This window comes from Hibiscus syriacus, unplaced genomic scaffold (assembly GCF_006381635.1).
Source record: "Hibiscus syriacus cultivar Baekdansim isolate YM2019G1 unplaced genomic scaffold, ASM638163v2 tig00116951_pilon, whole genome shotgun sequence".
Lineage (NCBI taxonomy): Eukaryota > Viridiplantae > Streptophyta > Magnoliopsida > Malvales > Malvaceae > Hibiscus > Hibiscus syriacus.
Window position 1 is genome coordinate 4,319,357 of NW_024063482.1, and position 21,564 is coordinate 4,340,920.

At 31.3% G+C, this 21,564-nt stretch overlaps 3 protein-coding genes across 7 annotated transcripts; 2 read left to right on the forward strand and 1 right to left on the reverse strand.

The window, feature by feature from the left end:
* Positions 1-77: 77 nt before the first annotated feature.
* LOC120188756 (protein mago nashi homolog 2-like) lies at positions 78-17,956 on the forward strand. 4 transcript variants are annotated; one of them, XM_039192153.1, is made up of 5 exons: positions 78-365; positions 702-922; positions 1,477-1,571; positions 2,768-2,774; positions 17,947-17,956. In XM_039192153.1, exons 1-3 carry the CDS (start codon positions 147-149, stop codon positions 1,565-1,567), a joined length of 531 nt encoding a protein of 176 aa, XP_039048084.1. In that variant the 5' UTR covers positions 78-146; the 3' UTR covers positions 1,568-1,571; positions 2,768-2,774; positions 17,947-17,956. The 4 variants fall into 4 exon arrangements, with proteins under 4 accessions (XP_039048084.1, XP_039048083.1, XP_039048082.1 ...); XM_039192152.1 differs by lacking the exons at positions 2,768-2,774; positions 17,947-17,956 and adding an exon at positions 1,665-1,839 and having other exon boundaries at positions 1,477-1,608; XM_039192151.1 differs by lacking the exons at positions 2,768-2,774; positions 17,947-17,956 and having other exon boundaries at positions 1,477-1,742.
* Positions 1,831-5,550, reverse strand: LOC120188753 (ELMO domain-containing protein A-like). 2 transcript variants are annotated; one of them, XM_039192148.1, is made up of 9 exons: positions 5,360-5,550; positions 4,184-4,293; positions 3,589-3,657; positions 3,362-3,474; positions 3,199-3,253; positions 2,740-2,860; positions 2,451-2,498; positions 2,253-2,347; positions 1,831-2,132 (listed from the first exon to the last, which is right to left on the reverse strand). In XM_039192148.1, exons 1-9 carry the CDS (start codon positions 5,442-5,444, stop codon positions 2,031-2,033), a joined length of 798 nt encoding a protein of 265 aa, XP_039048079.1. In that variant the 5' UTR covers positions 5,445-5,550; the 3' UTR covers positions 1,831-2,030. The 2 variants fall into 2 exon arrangements, with proteins under 2 accessions (XP_039048079.1, XP_039048080.1); XM_039192149.1 differs by having other exon boundaries at positions 4,184-4,278; positions 5,360-5,546.
* A 1,452-nt stretch (positions 17,957-19,408) lies between the features above and the next one.
* On the forward strand, positions 19,409-21,187 carry LOC120188755 (probable WRKY transcription factor 12). Its single transcript, XM_039192150.1, has 4 exons — positions 19,409-19,662; positions 19,733-19,809; positions 20,050-20,211; positions 20,955-21,187. The coding sequence occupies exons 1-4, from the start codon at positions 19,498-19,500 to the stop codon at positions 21,115-21,117; spliced, it is 567 nt and encodes a 188-aa protein (XP_039048081.1). The 5' UTR covers positions 19,409-19,497; the 3' UTR covers positions 21,118-21,187.
* Positions 21,188-21,564: the final 377 nt, after the last annotated feature.

Sequence of the window (21,564 nt, forward strand, 5' to 3'; positions counted from 1 at the left end):
CTAAACTTTGAAGGCCCAATCTATGTACTTAGACCCTTCTAGATATCCATTAAAATCTCTTCTACTACTTCGGTAATCGGCAAGTGTTCTTTGTTTTCTTCATTGTTTACTCGAGCAACTGAGAGCTAAAAATTGAGGGAAAAACAATGGCGGCCGAAGTGGACACCGGAGAGTTTTACCTCCGTTACTATGTAGGGCATAAAGGGAAGTTCGGGCACGAGTTTTTGGAGTTCGAGTTCAGGCCGGACGGGAAGCTCCGATATGCTAACAATTCCAACTACAAAAACGACACCATGATCCGCAAAGAGGTCTTCTTAACCCCTGCCGTTCTCAAGGAATGCCGCCGCATCATCACCGAGAGCGAGGTCCCCTCGTTTTAAACCCTTTCCTTACAACTTTTTCTTTAATTCAAATTTGCCTAGGGTTTGGGATTATTCATCTTATTTGTAGTGGAAAAAGATTAGATTCTTTCCCCTTGTTTTATCTATGTTCTGTACAAATAATGAGTTAGTCTTTGCTATCTTTTGTTATCGAATTGCGCGGCTGGTTTATGTTTTCTTTGATAGGTTAAAGGATTTTTTTAGTTGATAAGTGATTATTTCTGTGATTAATGGTGATTTATGTGTCTTATGGTATAAAGTTGCAGTTTTTATTGATTATGGTTTCTGGTATTGTTCAATTCTATTGTTTTGTCAATGTAGATCATGAGGGAAGATGATAACAACTGGCCGGAACCTGACCGTGTTGGACGGCAGGAGCTCGAGATTGTGATGGGGAATGAGCATATCTCTTTCACTACTTCAAAGATTGGGTCCCTTGTTGATGTTCAGAGCAGTAAGGATCCTGAAGGGCTTCGCATATATTTTATTATCTGGTTCAGGTCGGCTAATGTACATTGTCAATCTGCTATTTTATTCTCTGCATTTGTGTTGTGATTGCCTTCTGCATTTCTATTTGTATCATTTGTGTTGTGATCGCCTTTCGGCCTTTTGGTTTTGATTCAATGAGTTTAGAGAGATGGTTTTAGTTCTCTAACATGGTAATTTGAAACAAAGATGATTTTGTTTTCATGGATGGACACTCGGCTATTGATTTTTGCTAATTTACTTCTGCTTTTGCACTCGATTTCTTTCTTGCCTTTAGATACAATGCTGAAAGGCTAGCGTAACTCCTCTTTCAGATGTCTATTTGAAACGAATTACTGAAATAGTTGGGATCGTTAGTGAATCAAACTTAAGGTTGGGGAATAGTGTGTGTAGCTTACCAATCCTATTATCCAACATTGGAGATTAAAGAAAATTAGATGCCTTGACATGGTTGGAATTTGACCCGACTTTTTTAGGTGGTGGAAGAGCTTTAAATGTTATCTCCAATAGTTTATCTGATTCCTATGCTCATTTGCGTACACCGACACCCGAATTTTGGTTTTCGTAACTTCTGCTTATCTGTCTCTGACCTGATTGGCGTTTTATGTACTGCAGGACTTGAAGTGCTTCGTATTCTCTCTCATCTCACTCCACTTCAAGATCAAGCCTATTTGAAGACCGATAATCCACTTCCGTACTAGGTGTGTCATGTGGAGTGGTGATTTCACTTGTTCTGTCCTCAAAATAGCTTTCATTTCCTTTTTCTTTATCCCCTTTTGTTTTTGTTCAATTTAAATGGTTGAGCTAAGGCTATGTTTGTAGTAGTAGTTACAATGATTTTGAACTTTGGATGAGAATGAGATGCCATCAGTCTAATATTGCACTTGTTTTCTTGTAGTTCTTTCCATTCCATTACGTCAAATGTATTGAACCATTGATAACAATATGAGAAACACGATCCAAGAATTCTCGATAGTCGCATCTTTTCTTCGTATGTAGCTTATAGAGACAAAAATCTGAAATCCTCAATTTCTGAAAAATCAAATCTGAACACCATTACCACTTGTTTGAAGTAAAGCACATATACATTTTATCTAGTCAAAAGCTTAAAAGACATGTTTGTAAAAGGACCGGACCACCAGTGTTTGTCAATCCATCCTCTCATCATCGTGTAAGGAGACTATGCGAGGGCAGATCCTCCAGTCGTGTTATATCTTCAAGTAGAAGCTCCCTTTCCAGTTGTCGACGTGTGGCCTTCATCACTGTCTGTAAAGCATAACAATTATTCGGAATAAGAGCATACTTTTCAGCAAAAAAAGGGTAATGAAAGGACCACGACACAAGGTATAAAATAACCGACGCCTTTTCCGGTTGAAGAATAAATACATTGAAGTCCATGTAGGATGCACGCATAGCAAGCCACTGATGGTCCATTAGCTTGAATGTGATGCAATAGAGAAGGTCAAACGCCGATTCATTTTCTATCCAGACCAAAAGGAAAAAAAATGCACAATCATGGTTTTCATTTTTAACAGCTAACTTTTATATAAACTGTAGAGTTGGATTGAAGAACACTGACATTACCTGAAAGGAACTTTAAGAAAATTGCTCCTACAATTGTCCTTGGTTTGACTGTAGAATTGAAGCACATTGTTAACTGATAAAAGGCATCAAATAGCAATCTTCACGAGAATGCTCATAAAAGAAAATGAGAATTGCTTAAATTGGTGCATGTCTACACACCAATAGTACACTCGTAATTAAACAAGTAAAGATTGTGCCAGTGGAATATAATTATCCATTATGTCCATCATTCAGAAAAGAGTATTGGTTTAATTCAAGCATATCACCTCCTAGTTTTAAGGATACATACCTGCTTCAAGATCAAGCATCTGACTGAGCATAAAGGTGATGTTCACACCAGCAACAGCAAACGGATATTCCCACACAGACCGATCACCTACCTGCTTCCAAAGAAGATCCTTGAAGGATTTCTGTGTGGAGATGTTCAGAAGCACCTTAGGATCGGATGAACAGAGAAAGATCGAAAGATAAACCAAATCTAGATTTTAAGGAACAAAATTGTGGATTGAAAGAGCTGTTTTAGTCTCATGTGGATCATCCCCCTGCCCCCACCCACCCCCTTTCCTTTTACCTTCATCATTGCATGTATTCCTGTAGTTCTTTTATCTTTATGAATATAGCATGTATACTTAGTTCCAAGTACCCTTCTAAATTTTCCATTCACAAAGTAGCATGCAAAATAGTGGAGAAAATTAAGGAAAGAAAGGCATTATGGGTCAAGCAACACAAGATAACTAAATGCACATACCGGAAAATTCCTAGCAAAGAATAATAGGTTCTCCAAGGATATAAAACCACCACCCCTGTGAGATAAATCCAAGTTTCAAGTGCTTACGAAACAAATAGTCATTCAAGGAAAGAGAAAATGCACTAATGAAAAGGCAAATGGAAGTAGGAGGGAACTACACTACCTAAAATCTGTAGATGGGTCCTTTCCTTGCCACCCCATTTCCTTCCATTGCTCAGATATTAAACCTCGTAGTTCTTCTGGAAATGCAGCATTCCATAACGCCCTTAATGCTTCCTGTAAAATAAAACAGCAATAAGGAGTTAGAGAATAACACTAGTAAGCCAGGATTGGTGATTACAGAATCCAGAATTGCACCCAAGTGCAAATGGCATCATTTAGAACGGGCACCTGATGCTCAGGAATTGAACTATCATAAGAAATATCTATACGGTTCTGCAGCCTCTGCAAGCATTCCTCCTGACAGCATGAAAGCCAATATTACATTTTTATTCCAGCAAAGTAAAATAGCAGAGAAAATTTGAAACATTCTATGAAAATCAATCAAAATGATGCTAGAAAGATATGTGAGATTTAGCAGAAATAGGCAAATACAAGGACAATGATACTACAAAAGTAACTAACCAAATAAACTAATACAGCAAAAGCCTAAAAGTATGCCACTTTTCCATGGTTCAATAATGTTGCTAAGCAACCGCAAGAGTCAAGAGATTGGTCTGCTATACGGGTAATCATGTTGCATGAAAATGGTCAGTGTGTAAAGCCACAAAAACGATATCAACACAGTATGTATATGACATCTACAGAAATAGTAGGGTTTAAACACAAAATTAGGGTTCGGATGACAGCATTATACAACAGGAGAGGTATCATTAGTTAAAGCAATCAATGGAATACCAAGTAGCATGAACACATGAAATGAGCAAATAACCATCATAGTTGACACTGGTAGAGATCAACGGGTTGACCAGATCATAAACATTACCTGGGCAGGGGTTAAATCAAATGATGGACGAGCATCACTCTCTCTGCTCTGTACACATACACAAGAAAGACCACGACCCAACCATGCCGTTGATCCTGCCACAGCCTCAGCTGTAACAAAATAAAGAACTCTATGAAATTGGATTCCTAAGTCTTCATTTTAACTGCCTTAGAAATTTGTACCTAAGACAACCACGGATTCAAATGGTTCACTACAGTGGCTAATAACGGCAAAAGCAAAAGAAAGCAGTAAAAAATGCTAGTCGACTATCTCCAACAAAGATAAGAACAGTGAAAGCAACAATACGCCAAAGTCATTAAACAAGAGATGTACATATGATGGAATGAAATAATGTTAAATGAGGCCCAGACTTTTTCCATGAGTGACAGATTTTGCGTCCTACGAACTGAAATACTAAGAAAGTTTTGAGTCGTGAACAAAAAGTGGACAGTATACAATGTATGGGTAGATATAGGAATTTGCTTCATGAAAACTTGGAATGAATCTAGCAGCCTTCAAAACGTACTAATGAATGAGTGAAAATTAAGTTTAATTTCGTAGATCTTAGAACATAAATAGAATAAAACACAGTTTCTTTTTATTTATTTTATCTTTATTTTTATTTTTTCTGTTTCACGCAAAATGCTTGAACATCGGAATAACATTAAGTCATGCAATTATGCCCGCTAATCTTAGGTTTGCCTGAAAGCTCTTACTATAAAATTGGATAAATTATCTCATAAATTGCCAACCAACCTCTAGAGGAAAAAAAAACAGTATTAAAGATAAAACATAAAAAAGAATACCCGAATTATTGATTCAATATCAGAATCAAAATTTCCAAAAATCCTTTACAAAAAAATCCAAAAAATCAAAGAAAACCTCAGCAAAATAATCGTTATATTAACCATAAAAAACGCACCAAGATAAATTTGAGCATAGCACACATAAGTCAGGGTACGTTTCCGGCAACAGCCAAAGTTCACTCGCCTAGAAAGAAAAAGAGGTTTTTAAAAGAAAGGATGTCTTCTAGCTTCAGACACAGCAGATCGGTGAGACTTGTACAGTGAGGAAGATAGAGAAGAAAAATATTTTCATAGAACAAAAAAGGGGGAAAAAAAGTGAATCGCCGAAAATTAAAAAATAAAAATAAAAAGGAACTAAAAGGTTAGTTACCAGAAGTAGAATGGCAGGTATTGCCTCGCTCGAGGCCTTGAGAAATCCTCCTAACAGCGACAAAAGAACCTCCCCTATTGTCCATTTTATCAAAAGTCTCTCCTATCTTCCTATCTTTCTTCCCGTAAAAATTAAGGCAATAGACCTTCCAAAAGTAAAGTACGGTGAAGCTCCGAGCAGCAGCTACCTAGCTTCTTGAAAAAGAAAGTCGGAAAGAATCTCGAGAAAAAAATCTAGAGAAACATTAAATGATCATTAAAGAAAAAACGCTACGGTATTAAGATCTAAAAATCGACGGTATCCGTTCTTGAGAGAAAAATCTAGAGAATCTTTAAATGAGAAAAGAAAATGCATTCGAATTTTACTCAAGATGTCAAGGACGTGAAAGAATCAAAGGATAACAGTACCGAAACAATCAGCAAAACAACGGAGATGAACTAGAACGTCAAATGCAGGCAAAATCAGAAGGAAACCGAATCGAAACCAGCCGGAACTGAAATCAAACAGAACCGAAATGTTGAATCCTCGTCAGAAACAAAGCTCAATGAAGCTGCAGCAAACAATAAAAAGGAAAGGCAAAAAAGTTTCCAAAAGAAGTACAGTGAAGCTCCGATCAGCAGTTACCTTAGATTCTTGAAAAAGAAAATAAGAAGGAATCTTGAGAAATAAATCCAGAGAACCTTTAAATGCAAACAACAAACAAAAATTGATGGGGTTTAGAGATCTAAGAATCGATGGTAGCCATTGCAAGCCAGGGACGCAGAGCTCTGTCTCCCCTTATTTTTTTCATCTTTCCCTTGCATCTGTTAGTTTTCCTTTTGTGGGGCGGTAGTGGGTGAGGTACGGATATATATTTTGTTGGCCAAGTCGGTGAGAGGCAGAGGGTTTAATTACACGATCTATAAATTGATTAATTTCATAATTGTATTTTATTTTCTTTACGTCGAATTTGATTTTTGATACATATACTATATTCGAATTTGGCATTTTATCCCCATAGCTTTAATTTAGTTTTAGTTTGTTTCTATATTAAAAAAAATTAAAGAAATAAAATACCATATATCTAGTTTTCTCTTATTGGTAAATTGTTCATATTTTTTATATATATTTATTGATATGGGAGGACATCAACTTTAATGTTGGTGGTCGATTGACGTTATTCTTTATTGTCCTTTTATTTTTTCTTATTTTTTTTAATTTCAATAAGTATGTTTGTATGACACGTTTTCCTTTGTCTGTATGGCATGTTTACTTCTGTTTTTTGGCACGTTTTTCGGTCTTTTAGCCGTTATTTTCACATATATTTTTCTAAAGGTATATTAGACATCGTTACAACTAATCAAGATGATATTTATATGTTATATTATTGATCTTTACTACTTTGTATCTTCAAATTATATTTGAATACCTATTACGTGTTCGTTGATAGTTTTTCACCTCACTCGAATCTGATTTGCGGTTTGTCGATAGTCTTTCAGTAGTTTGATCCCCTTTTGTAGTTCGTTTGTTGATGCAATCAGATATGTTTGTATCTATCTTTGTTTAAGTTTTCTTGGTTATATTTTAATCTTTCTTTGTATGGTCCTTATGTGATATTAAGTTGCTAGTTATGTTTCAATGATTATATAAAAGTGTCCTAATTATGTGTTTAATTTACGATTATAATTATAATTTTTTATTAAAATTTAAGATATTTATTATTTTGAATAAAATTAGTGATTTCTTAAAAAAAACTCTCTACTTTGTTTCTTTCCTTTTATGTTGTCATTAGTTAGTCCAATTTAGATAATATTGTTAGCCACTTCAATTAAAATATTGATATAAAAATTTGTTTTAAAATAGCCTTTCAACTCATTATGATGTGTTAAAAATGTGTGACCTAAATTCTTTTTTATTGAATCCGAGATGATTAAGAAGAAACTTACTTAAAGTAAATGTAAAAATGAGAAACCTATCACTATTGCTAGATATTAAGGATTATGATTAACACATCAATTCTGATATTAAGTAAGTTTATTTCTATACAAGTTTTCTTTGTAAGCGAGAAACCTATCACTATTGCTAGATATTAAGGATTATGATTTGGATTTAAGTTGATTAAATCCTAAATAAAGTTTAAACGTAAATTATTTGAATTTTTTCTTCTGTTCGTGGTTTTTTCCGAAAAGATCTTTCCATATTAAATATTGATATTCTTTATTTTATGATTATTTTACATTCATTGTTATCATGTTTATATTATTACGTGATTATATAAAAAAATTATGAAATTATAATTTTTACAAAAAAAATCACACTAACATTTTCTCTATCTTTAATATTTATTTTATTATCTATGTTTAAGATTTAAAGTTGTTTTTCTTAATAATTTATGATTATTTACATTCATTGTTATCATGTTTATATTATTACGTGATTATATAAAAAAATTATGAAATTATAATTTTTACAAAAAAAATCACACTAACATTTTCTCTATCTTTAATATTTATTTTATTATCTATGTTTAAGATTTAAAGTTGTTTTTCTTAATAATATCTACTTCAAAATTCGAAGCTAAATTCTTTCCGTTACTGCACTCCATACTTGTTGGTCCACATAAATATTTCAACTTGAATACTTAACGTTGTTACTGTTTGAAATGAATGATGATATTATAAAAATAGAGAGATCAAATCATATTAAATTAAAATATGAAAATTATATTTTTAATGTATATGACAAATGGTGGAATGATTGATTGTCCTGGGTTGCGGTTTTAGAACAGTTAAAATTGATTCTAACGGAAAATGTACCAGTGGCAAACCAAGTAGGTACTTTCGCCTTTTGTATTGAAACAACTTGTCACTGGATTTTTCTTTTGATTAAAAATTTTTGATCATTCAAATTAAAATTATTGAAATAAAAAATCAACTCATTTTTAGGTTTTTATTAAAATAAAAATTATTCTACTTTTACCCATAACTTATGCTTATTTAAATTAATTTTATCTTTAAATATCGGTAACATTGTTCTTTATTTAAAAATAATTATTTTACGCACGAAATTAAATGGCTTCAGTGGTTAAGGAATTTATTATTATTTTTTGAAATATCGGGTTCGAGCACTGCATATGCATGAATATAAACGTTTATTGTCAAAGGGTTAGAAGTTTTTGAACAAATACTACCTTATATTATTCATTGATTTGAACTCATCAAGTGGTTGGTAAAAAGGAATGTGTTCTCCTTAAAAGGCTTCAGATTCAAGCATCTATATTTGCAAGAACCATTCCAGGTTATTCAAAAGCATTTAGTTTTTTATTCACTTTTGTAAATAATTTTTCACATTTCAAAAATTATATAATAAATATTTTCTTAAACCAAACTAAAGCTGCATTTTATAATTTCTCTATTTTTATTAATATTTTTTTCGATATCTTGATTGATTAATTTAGATCCGAGTATTATAGAAGTTATTATGCATGTGGGCTGTGGCGGCCTCTCAACTTAATATTTTTTATTCAAAAAGTTATATTTAAATCTCAAAAGTATGAATAATGAAATCTTAATCCAATTAATATAATTATAATTAAATATTTCTAAAGATTAAAATCTAATTGTACTTAAACACATATTGTCTTTTGATTTATGAGCGAAATGAAATCTGATTAGAGGTGACCGAGGGAAAGGGAAGGAAATTACCGAGTGAAATAAAAAAGAGAGAAATGTCACATGGTATGTTTGTGGGTGTGAGATGGAACCAAGGCATGATGGCCGCATAGTTCATTTTTTTAGGTAGGATCCCACAATAACATCATTTGTACTTTATGATAAATACTAGCTCCAAATTATGGTCATGGTCCACATGCATGGCTCAACCCCCTCTCCCAACAAAGTTGTGTACCTTTACGTGGCTCTCAAATTTGCATGAATGTACCTTTTCCATGTCCAAAGAACAATAAAGAGGCAAGCTTTTTGGGGAAGCCATTTTCTCCTTTTATACTTGAAGAACTTTACATTCTAATAACATTTAAGAATAAAAGGCTCGCGAATATGGAAATACATGGGTCCGGTCAGACATTAAAAATGAAACAAACTGTAAATGTTAGGTATAATTTTGAAATAAATAAAAATTTAGGTACTGAAACAAAACGAAACTAATAGTTTAAATATTAAAAGTGTAGTTTATTCTAAATTTAGTTCCGTTGATATTATTATTTGCATAATACATAAGAGAATTTAGATTGAATATGTCAAAACTCTTAATATCCTTCAATTTATAGATGGGAAGAGATTTAAGTAACTTTAATATTGTATCAAATTGTTCAAAAGAAAAATCTTACTAGTAGTCTCATTTTTCTTAGTTGATATGCAAGTATTTATTTTAACCTTTGAGATCATTAACATGTTTTGATCTTGTGAATTTGAACTAAAAATATTCATGGGCTGATCAGGTTCGAATCAAGTTTATTTTATCATATTAATACATTTGATGTTAGTGTGAGTCTAGTTCGACATAAACTATGAGATTTAGATTTTTCTTCAAACCTACCATTATTAGTAAATGATTAAATCAATCTCATTTTTGTATAGTTTATTTTTTTATGTTATTTTTTTCACTTTTAATAAATTTAACCCCTTTTTTTTTACCTTTTTAAACATGCACAACTTAATATTTTTAATATCATATTATTATAGATTCAATTTTTATATGATATAAGTTTATACAATATATTATAAATTTAGAAACTAAGCTGGACTAGGTCGGCTCCTTAGATTGGACCCATATTTTATATATGTTTAATATTTTTGTTCAAACTCATTTTTCAAATATAATATTTACGCGTAAAATCATTTCAAATAATTTTAAATAGAACTTTAAATTTAAAAACATAGCCCGACCTTTGTGCGTGTCTATCCTAAAGTATGATAATAAGCTCTTTATGATAAAAAGAATCCTACATTTAAGTTGTAATTAATCCTCTAATATATAATAGTGAATTTTATTAAAATAATGAATTAAACGTCCCAACATTTGAGAGCTCCTCTTTTAACATGTTTTTCATCCACTAGTAATAATCAAATTTCATTGCTTTTCTATGATGGACTTGATTTGCGGATATCAAATCGAGTGATTTATGAGTGAAATGTATGGATGAACAATCATGATAGATGCGTTGAATCTTTATAATTGATAGCAAATGTAACGAGGATCAAATCAAAACACTATTAAATATATTCAACCAATAATCAAAACCTAACCAAACATTAGGATTCGAATTAGTTTGCAATTGTCCCGATCTTTTTGTTAAGCCTTATTTATAAATAGGAATAGACAAAGGTACATGGAGAGCGGGAGGGGTTCTTGACCCTCACAAAACTTTTGGTCTTATAGAATTTTAGGTCTTTATCGGTTTAAACTTAAGTGAAATCAGACTTTTGTCCCCCTCTAACTCTTTAGATTAAATTTATAATAAGTCTCTATTATTTTAAACTTAGATAACTTGTCTCGCTCAATATTTGATCCTAACTCCACCCTTTAGATTGAGGTTTAAGTTTTCCACCATACCGGAAGTAACCAATGCAAACACCATCTTCAAATGCATGTGATTTAGTGAGGTCGACCATTGTATATTATAAGCAAAAGTTACCAAATTGAGTGGAAACAAGGAATTGAAATCTTGATTGGCAAAAAATGATTTTCCAAAGAACATTGTTAGGTAAAGCTATCCAAAAGTAAAAAAAATTCCTCTTTTTCCAACTAAGCATATCACTATAATGGGTGAGACGTATGGCCGGACAGGAGGCAAGTGGACAAAACAATGGTGGTCACAACGACCAATCTTGTAGATGAGCCTTTGGGGTCTTACCAATTTGCCCCATGCCTTCTCACACAAGCATTTCAAAAGATAGATAAAAAAATTTTGGAACTCAACCACGTTTCTAGTTATGGGATATTCTTTGGGTGAATAATTAGGCCTTTCAACCATCAAATATTGTTCTAAGTTTATTATCCATCCACAACAAAAATAAGGGTAAAGTACACAAACGGTCCTTGGACTATAAGACATTACTTTATTGAGTCCATCGGCTATTAAAAGTTACAAAATGGTCACCCGACTACATGGCGTTGCTTTGTTGAGTCCACTGACTATTAAAAGTTACAAAATGGTCATCCGACTACTCATATGTTCCAAATTCATTATTTTCCATTAAAATTTTGACGACCTTTTGAGGTGGACGTTAACATATTGACTGAGATACGACAAAATCTTATCTCAAAATCGTTTGAGATGTATTTTGTGGATCGAGTCTTTGTTTACGTTATGTCATCAAGCGAGTGCTGAAAAGTAACGACGATGTCGGTTTTCATCATTAAAATATAATTTTATCATATTCAACTAGTAGGTTAACGTCCAACTCAAACAACTATAAATTTTTTAACAGAAAAATGACAAATTTAGAATACATGAATAGTTGAGTGATCATTTTGTAACTTTTTATAGTTGAGAGACTCAACAAAGCTATATCTTATATAGTCGATGGATAATTTTATAACTTTTAATATTCATAGGACTCAACAAAGTAGTGCTCTATAGTCGAGGGACCATTTTTGTACTTTACCCCAAAAACAATTATCATTGATATTGATGTAAATATTATCTTATTGTCTAAAATCAATTATATAAAAAATTAAGTGGAAATTAATTTATAATACAAAAATAATATTGTATAAAACCCTATAATATTTGGCACAAGACCGGTGCAAAAGCAATAAATTAGAGGATCGGATCTCGCCAACGCCAATAAAAATAAGAGGATATTGTATGAATTTTATCGTTTGTATTGGTACTTGAAACAATATATTGTGTTTTAAAATATAAGCTAGGGTAAAATACGAAAATAACTATAGGATGTATTTTTTTTCTTCTATTCTCTATATTATTAAAAATTACAAAATAATCAATTTAAAAAATTAATTATATGTAATTATTAATAAATATTGCATAATAACAACTCTTACACTTTATTATGTCAAATTTATTAATGGACATAAGGTGGCAATTTGTGATTAAAGTTGAGTGAAATTTAGACATGGATGTCATGTTATGCACGACAACTCTTTTTAAGATTTATATTCTCAAAAGAATATATTAAATTATATTATCTGGCCACCCGTTCAAACCCAACGTGGGAAACCTCTCTTCAATCAAGATCATTGTTGGATCAATCCCTTTCGCTCCCCTCTATCTCATGAGATGTACCCAGGATTCCTATTTATTAAGCAATCAAATAAGCAAATTTGTCATAAAAAAAAGGTAAAGTATAGTAATGGTCACTGAACTTTTCTAAAGCTTTCATTTAGGTCCCCCGACTTTTAAAACTTACAATACAGTCCCCCAACATTTAGTCCATTTGCAATATGGTCCCTCAACATTTAGTCCAATTGCAATATTATCCCCGACGTAACTGTTGGGGGACCATATTGTAAAAGAACTAAATGTTGGGGGATTGTATTGTAACTTTTAAAAGTTGGGGGACCTAAATGAAAGTTTTAGAAAAGTTCAGTGACCATTACTATACTTTACCCTAATATTAATTAGTAAATTAACTACAGTTTATTACTTTTTTTTCTTTACTTTTCATTTAATGTTTTTTATTTCCTTAGTAAAACAAAATCAACCAGTTTATTAAGTTTAAAAAAAGTCATTTAATTTATTTTTTCTAAATTATTTTTTTGTGTATAACTAAATTTATATTTTTAAAGTTTAAAATAATTCATTCGGATAACTATATTTTTTTCATGTTGAATTTAGATTTTTTATTTTTTTTATTTTTATTTGAATAAAATAAGTGTTTGTGTTTGAGGTTTAGGGTACAAGGTTTATGGATTAGAGTTTAGGGTTAAAATTTAGTGTTTAGGATTTTAGGGTTTGTGATTTATAGAGTAGAGTTTAGGGTTTGTAATTTTGAGTTTAGGGGTGGAATTTGGGGTTTAAGATTTATGATTTTGGAGTTTACATTTTATGGTTTGTTTAAAATTTAAAAAATAATATAAGATCAACATGAAAAAAGAAAAAATAAAGTTAATCGAATGAATTACTTTAAATTTTAAAAAATAAATTTAAATTATAGACAAAATAAATAATTAAAAAAAGATAAATTAAATGATTTTTTTAAATTACTAAACTGGTTGACTTTGTTCTACAAAGAAAATAAAAAGCCTAAATGAAAATTGAAGAAAAGAAAGTTAATGATAAATTGTCGTTGGTTTACTAATTAATAGTAGGGTAAAGTATAGTAATGGTCATTGAACTTTTCTAAAGATTTCATTTAGGTCTCTCAACTTTAAAACTTGCAATACAGTCCCCCAAGATTTAGTCCGTTTGCAATATGGTCCCCCAACAGTTATGTCGGGGACCATATTGCAAATAGACTAAATATTGAGGGACCATATTGCAAACGGACTAAATGTTGGGGGATTGTATTGCAAGTTTTAAAAGTTGGGGGACCTAAATGAAAGCTTTAGAAAAGTTCAGTGACCATTACTATACTTTACCCTAAAAAAATTGGGTCAATTTGTATAAAGGAACAATGTATTTTGCATTTTTTGCATATTTAGTCCCTTTATTATAAATACTTTTTCCTTTTGACATGTTTAATTTTCATTTTGAGATTGTCATTTTTCTGTTAATTTTATCAAATCATTTGACATAGTTTATTTTTAGATAAAACAATTATTTTGACTCATTAATTTTACTACTTTAGTATTTTTTTAAGGGTGAAAAAACCATATGAATGGGTCTAAGATCATGAGTACAATGTACCTTTCCTTTAAGGAAACTGAACTTTATGTAAATTGAGAGAAAAGTAAATAGTGAAGGACCGGTGAAATATATATAGGAAGAGACAGATAAAGAGAGAGAAAGGCAACAGAACCACATGGCATGGCATGGGGTCTGTTTTGTAAGAATTTTTGAACTAAAAAAGCTTGGGGGGGGGGGAAACAGTTTGTGTGGTGGAGGAGAAGATGTCTCACTTTTTAGGTAACAATTGAAGCCTTAATCATGGAGGATGGAATTGGGATGTCGTCCCTAGAAACTACCTTTCGTTTATCTTATTGCACAAATAAAGTTTTGGTGGTCAAATGTTATGGTCAGCAACCTAATACTGTGTGTTAAAGGGATCGATTGGATTACTGGACTGAAAAAAAAAGGTTTTGTCAATCGGTTCGTGTATTGGTACCATATAATAATAATATTTTATTTAACTCGTAATGTCCGTGCGACAAATTTCTTCGTCATTATAGCATTTGTTGTAGATTGCAAAATAAATAAAAAAATTAATCCTAATGAGTTAATTAATTGATCCGCTTAGATTAATGGGCTAATTCCATCAAATTAATGTCCTATTAAAGGGTCGTTTGTTTACTAGTGAATGGAACTATTCAGCGCTGAATGTTGAACGTGTTTGATTCTCACCTCTGAATGAAGACTATGCTGAATGAAACAGCAAAACACTGCTGAATGATTCAACATTAAAGTACATTCTGAATCATTAAGCACTCAGTATTTTACCATAATACATATTTTTCACATGTTGTCTTATTAAACAATCATATCTTATAATATAATAAATCATTATGAAGGTAAAAATGAAAATATTCATAATTCAGATTGTACATTCAGAACCATTATCAAACATCATGTCACATTCAGAGTCAATTCATACAGAACCTTTGAATCATTCAGGCCATTGAATCATTCAAACTTTAATCATTTTATTTTATCAAACAGCCCCTAACTTTAATTTTCTCCAAGTTTTAACAGGTTTGGGCCAGAAAATAAGATGATTTATATAGTTTAGAGGTTACTTAAGCCCACGTTGTTTAGCTGCTGGGCCTCATAATTGCTCAAAAAACACTCTAAAGTTTTGTTGCTTTCTTTAAATATACATGTTATGAATACTTGTTACTCGTGGATGTCGATTATTTTTAGAACTCTATCTATTAAATATGATTTTGATATATTTTATTATCAAGAATTTTATTTTTATTAGAGTAGTGTTATATTATTTGCTCTTTATGTCTAAAGATGACAACGAGTTGAGTTGGGTTAGAATTTTTAGTTAACCCAAACCTGACTCGAGTATTATATCCTCACTCGAACTTGATCGGACTTCAGTTTAGAGAAATTTCACCTGACTTGAAACTCATCTTGATTTTTATGATAAAAACCGCATCCGGCCCAACCTAAATATAAAAAAATTTCTTTTTATTCAACAAAATAAGGACTAAATTAAAAAATATATATATAGAAAGAGACAATAGATAAATATATAAAGATCTATTATACCATTATTCTTTGATCAAATCGAATTGGGTAATTTTTCACCTTGCAACCTATTGATCTCATCTCTCACAAAATTCAACCCAACTAAACTCAAATTTTAGGAAATACACAATCCTATAAGATTATATCAAAAATTCACCAAGTTTGGATCAAATTATCATCCATATTAATATCTATAAATATAAAATTTGAAGAAAAAAAAGTGAATATATATTTACATTGAAAAAATAATACATATTTCTTTCTCTATTTTTAGTACTTCTTGTACTTTGTCTATCTTATAAAAATAAACAATGAAAAATATTTTATAAACAAAACTGTATAGAAATTATACTTTACAAACATATTTATTAAATATCAATTAATATTTTTCAATAGTCGTAAATCCTAAACTCTAAGCACAAAATTTTAAATTCTAATATTTATAACACTAAACTCTAATAAAACAAATAATAATATCTATACAACTCAAATTTTATTTTCTATCGCAAATATATATGTAATAATCCTATAAATAATCCATAAAAATATAAAGAATATGTAAAAAAAAAAAACAATTCATAAAAGTATGTCATCTATGAAATTTATTACCAGAATTCATAAATGTGGGGACAATGTTGGGTTTCAAAGTTGGTAAGAATGGGTCAGTTTACCTGGAGGGGACATCAACATACCCTTCAAAACCCATAAAGAAACAATAGAATTGGACAAAAACATACAAGGGGATATGGACAAGTTATGAGACATAAATAGGACCCACCAAATATATAATGCATCATGAAATTTGTAAAGACTTTAGAAATTTGATTGAAATGCCATGATTGTTGCATGGAATTCAGTATGTACACCGTCTGTCCTCTTATTGCTCATTGCTTCCAAATCTAATCTTCTTCTTTATTACACTTTTCAATCTTCAATTTATAAATTATGAAAATGTCGGTTCTCTTGGTATCCACTCTTTATTTTTCTTCTTTTGAAAATATTCCTTTTGGATTATATATATATATATATATCAATTTAGTTTTCTTATAAATTTAAATTACATATTAACTTAGATCTTATGTAAAATATATTGATCAATTTTAGACAAATTTTATATATTTTAGACATAAATTTTGTGTAGAGATGTTGAGAGAGTGTTTTGAGATATTATAAATTTTTGTTATACACATGACTTTTGAGATATAAGAAATATTATATATTATTATTTTTTTATCTCAATGTTTATAGTAAATTATTATTTTTGTCATCTATGAAGATAAATAAGATTGAATCACATTAAATAATTTTTTTGTACATATTTTATTCTATATTAATGTTGTGTAGAATGAGTCCTGTCATATATGAATGAAAAAACCCTAATAGGATGAAGAATCTGCAGTAGAATGAGTATAGTAGATATAGCTGAAACATATATGACAAATTTAGCAATCATACTCATAGGCACCATCTACAGTAATTGCTTCTGTTGTTGTTTGCTACTGGCCGCTGGAGGATTCGAAGGATCTCTATTTCAACATGACCATATAAATTTGTCAGCAGCATGTATGATGATAAATTGTAAAGCATTATGGCTTCATTCCACTCGCATATTACTTCCTTTTACCATCAAAAGCAAAAAGGTTCCAGGAAAATATTTATTTATATATCAATTCCTAGAAGAAACTTCTTGTTTTAATCGTATACATTTTACATATAAATGGATACGTTACACATTTTATAGGTACAATTATTCGGATTCAGAATATTCTTTTTCACCACTAACACAACTCAATAAATTCTACTATCAATGATAATTAAGTATGAATGTTGGTGTAAACCGTCACTTAGGTTATAAGAAATGTATATAGCAGTCCAAGAATGCTGCGCTACGCATGACACACGAATACACCATTTTTCAAAGCACAGACTTTTGCTTGAAAGCAAGAAAACTGTGTTTTTTTTTTTGTTGGATTGCCGACGAACCAGTAGCTCCACTATACCACGGCCGCCATCTGAACCACTTCCCGGTTGGACCAACACCGTATCTTTTGCAGATCACACAACTTCACTTTAAAGAACAATGCTTCCTCTATATTGAAAGTGTTTAACCAGGTTTTCATTTTCCTTCAGAATCCAAACAGTTGAATGGGGGAGAGGAAGCTAGGTGAGAAAGTGACCAAAAATCCTTAGAAAATTACTTTCTTAAAGTAGCTGTGTGATGTAAGAGGGAAAGACAAGAAGTTGGTGGTGGTATTGTGGAGAGAGTTGAGAGGATGTTTTCATGGCGTGGATTCAGAGTTTTAGGAATTCTGGAAACAATCATATGCACATCCGAATATCTATGAAGAATTTATACTTAATAAGTATATCTAAAGTTGTAATGTTTCTCTCTTAGCAATCAATTTTCATTGGAATATTAAAATGAGAAAGTATTAAATATATCCCAACTGAGAGGATCGACCTATAATTATTTTTTTATCATTAGAAAATAAGGTATTAAGGATATGGAAGGGGCTCATACATCCTAAATTCTTTTGCCTGATAACAATTATAGTTTTTGTCAATTTAAATACTCTTCAAATTAAATATTGTAAACTTTAGATTAAATACTTTAAGTCTCTATTAACTTTGAAGTGAGACGATTTAACTTCCCTCACTATTTAATCCTAACTTTATCTATATCTTTAATATATGGCTCAAATTAATGGATCGATGAATTAAGTACACACTACATAAAAATAACAAAGAAAGGGAAAAGGGGAAGAAATGGAAAGGAAAATGTGGGGATGGGAGTGCATGAGTGATCATTTTTCCCCCTTTTTACAGTCTTTTTTTTGCAGGCAATGGTGATCATAGTGTAAATGTGGTTTTGCAGGATTTGAAAGGCTCTATCATTTTCCATCTTTCAACAGCAATACTTGGACATGGATGGAAACTTTGACATAACCCACCACTTGTTGCCTTCAAGACTCAACAATCAGCTCTCTTTCCCTTACTATTCCACTCTTTCATTTTTATAATATAATTAAATATCTATTTAAAATCTTTTTGAAAGATTGACAATCACATATAAACCCGGGAGACGTAGCTATTTGAACCTAAGACTTTTAGATAAAATAACACTCCCTTTAATCATTGAGTTCATTTGATGAGTTATAACACTTTATAATTTCTCTTTTGAAGAAGTTGAAAATCTACCCAACAATATTATAATAACAAATACATTATAATGGAACATGATCTTGTGAAAGACACACATCATACATAAGGGACGGATGCACTTGACCCCTAGAGAAAAAAAGCTATTAAATTTAGTTTAATATGCTAATGGAAAGAGAGAGAAAAAGTAAGGAAACTTGCATATTCATTTTATTAAGGAAAATGAATATTAAAATTTAAAGCCTTGTTTTTTAATTTTTTGGAATCGCCACTGTCGTACATCTAAAATTTTGAAATTAGAAGGGGTAGAATTTAATTTATCAATTCGATTCTAATTGGTTGATCATACATAGATCCTATGTAGACCTAGCTAGAAAACATCATGCGTTGAGACAAGATATATGTATAAGAAAAACATGATAGTCAATACGAGAATGATACATGTCCCCTTGAAACAGCTATCCCCTACACATGGATCAAAAGACTTCCATTAATATTGCTACCATTGTCTAAGATATATCTAGCCATTACTAGTTGACTCGAAGACTGAGTCGACTCTCGTGTGGAAGTGTGGAGCACAAATTCCAAAACCTGCAGAAAAGTATAAGTTTGAAGGAGGATCGCTTCCTGTTACCTTTCTTTAGGGTTTTTTTGGGAAGAAATAATGGAAGGAGGAGGAGTCCCAAATTATAAGATACAAATTCCACAGGCCATGAACGAAATGGGGTTTCCACAATATGAAGAAAACCAGATGATGAGTTTCTTGTCCCCCGCACAAACTTCTCAGCCTCTCGCCACCATGGCGGCGTTTACCGGTCATAACAACCAGGTATATGGGATTTTTGTATACCTTTTCTGGTGATTTTTGTATCTGACATCGGTTCTTGAAAACAATTTAGGTAGGGACCTTGGAACCCAAAGCTGTAGAGGACCAGAACTGCGTCAGTAACATCAACAACGGAAACAATAATTCATGGTATTATTCATATCTTTGCACTATTTATTTATATGGTTCATATCTTCTTTAAAGTCTCTCCGTAATCCTTAGATGGAAGACTAGGGAAGGTTATTTCTTGCTTCACTTGCTAATGGAATGACACCACGCATCCATCTATATTGCTCTAACTTTCTCTTTCTTCTTAGTGGACATATTTCGGTTTCGTACTGATTTCCATTACAAAAAAGTTAAGAAAATTTGGGGGGGGGGGGTTTCCAGGTGGAGGAGCTCGGCTTCGGAGAAGGCAAGAGTGAAGGATAGGAGAAAGCTTAGAGAACCGAGGTTTTGTTTCCAGACGAGAAGCGAGGTTGATGTACTAGACGATGGTTATAAGTGGAGAAAATATGGCCAGAAGGTTGTCAAAAACAGTCTTCATCCGAGGTATACTTTACCGTAAATAACAATATTGAAATTAGTACAATCTAAATCTTTTTAACGAAGATTTATTGAAGAGTAAGTCTGATGTTAACAGCGGAGATAATTCCAGCTTCAGTACTGTATATGGTTGGATTTATAATTCATGTGTAAGTTTAAGAATGATTCATGGATGCATTTAAGTTAAGTTTAACATACTAGGTTTAATAATAACAACACTAAACCTGAGTCTCAAATTAATCCCACATGGAATACCTTTTATTCTATTAACATCATGTTTTATTCTATCATTTCTCCAAAACTTGATCACCAAAAATTTATTATTTTGCGAGATTTTTTACTTAATATAAGTAGGAGATAATATTTGATGTAGTGCTCAAGTCGCTTGCACTGTCAATTAAACATAAGATCTTATGTTATAAAGGGATACGATCTAATTGAACAACTAGGTGAGTGAAAATATTTTTAGTTTTACACATATTTAGAACAACTAGGTGAGTGAAAATAGCTAGTTGAAACTAACAGTATAAAATGATAAGATATTCGTTAAAAAACAAAAAGTTAATATTGATATTTTCCTTTTATTTATCTAACAGTCCTAAATTTACGTAAAACTTAAAAATATTTACATTATATAAGTGGATCATAATCGTATTATAAAATATAAATATATAAGTAATGAGAACTTATATGGTGCATCATAGCCCATCTCTTATGTATCTAATTAGGGTTTATATTTGAGTTGGCAGAAGTTATTATCGTTGTACGCACAGTAATTGCAGAGTGAAAAAGAGGGTTGAGCGATTATCTGAGGATCGTCGAATGGTGATTACAACTTATGAAGGCAGACACAATCACTCCCCCTCCGATGACTCTAATTCATCGGAGCACGAAGGTTTCACCTACTTCTAAATAAACTTCCGATGCTTATTTTTCGATATCTTTATTTAAATAGCAATGTTATCAAACGTTAGATTTTGACTTATTACAGTTTAACTCAATTTATTTATATAATAATAAATTTGTAATTTGAATCTTAATATTTATAAGGTGTTTTTGTTAGAAATTGTGCTTGTAAACTAGCCACAGCTAGTGTTATAGTGTTGTAGTGTTGTAATATTGTAATATTGGGATAATGTCGTTGTAGTGTATTTTATCTCGTATCTATAATATTTTGAGTTATATAAATTACTGTGTGTTCATCTACGCTTCCAACAATTTTTATGTCAATAATTAAATAACAGTCTTCTCTTACATGTGAGAACAACATTCTAGATAATGTATAAATGTTTCATGAATGATATATGTTTTTTGTCTGAGAGGAGTTAATTATGTAATTGTTTTTCTTAATAATTATAG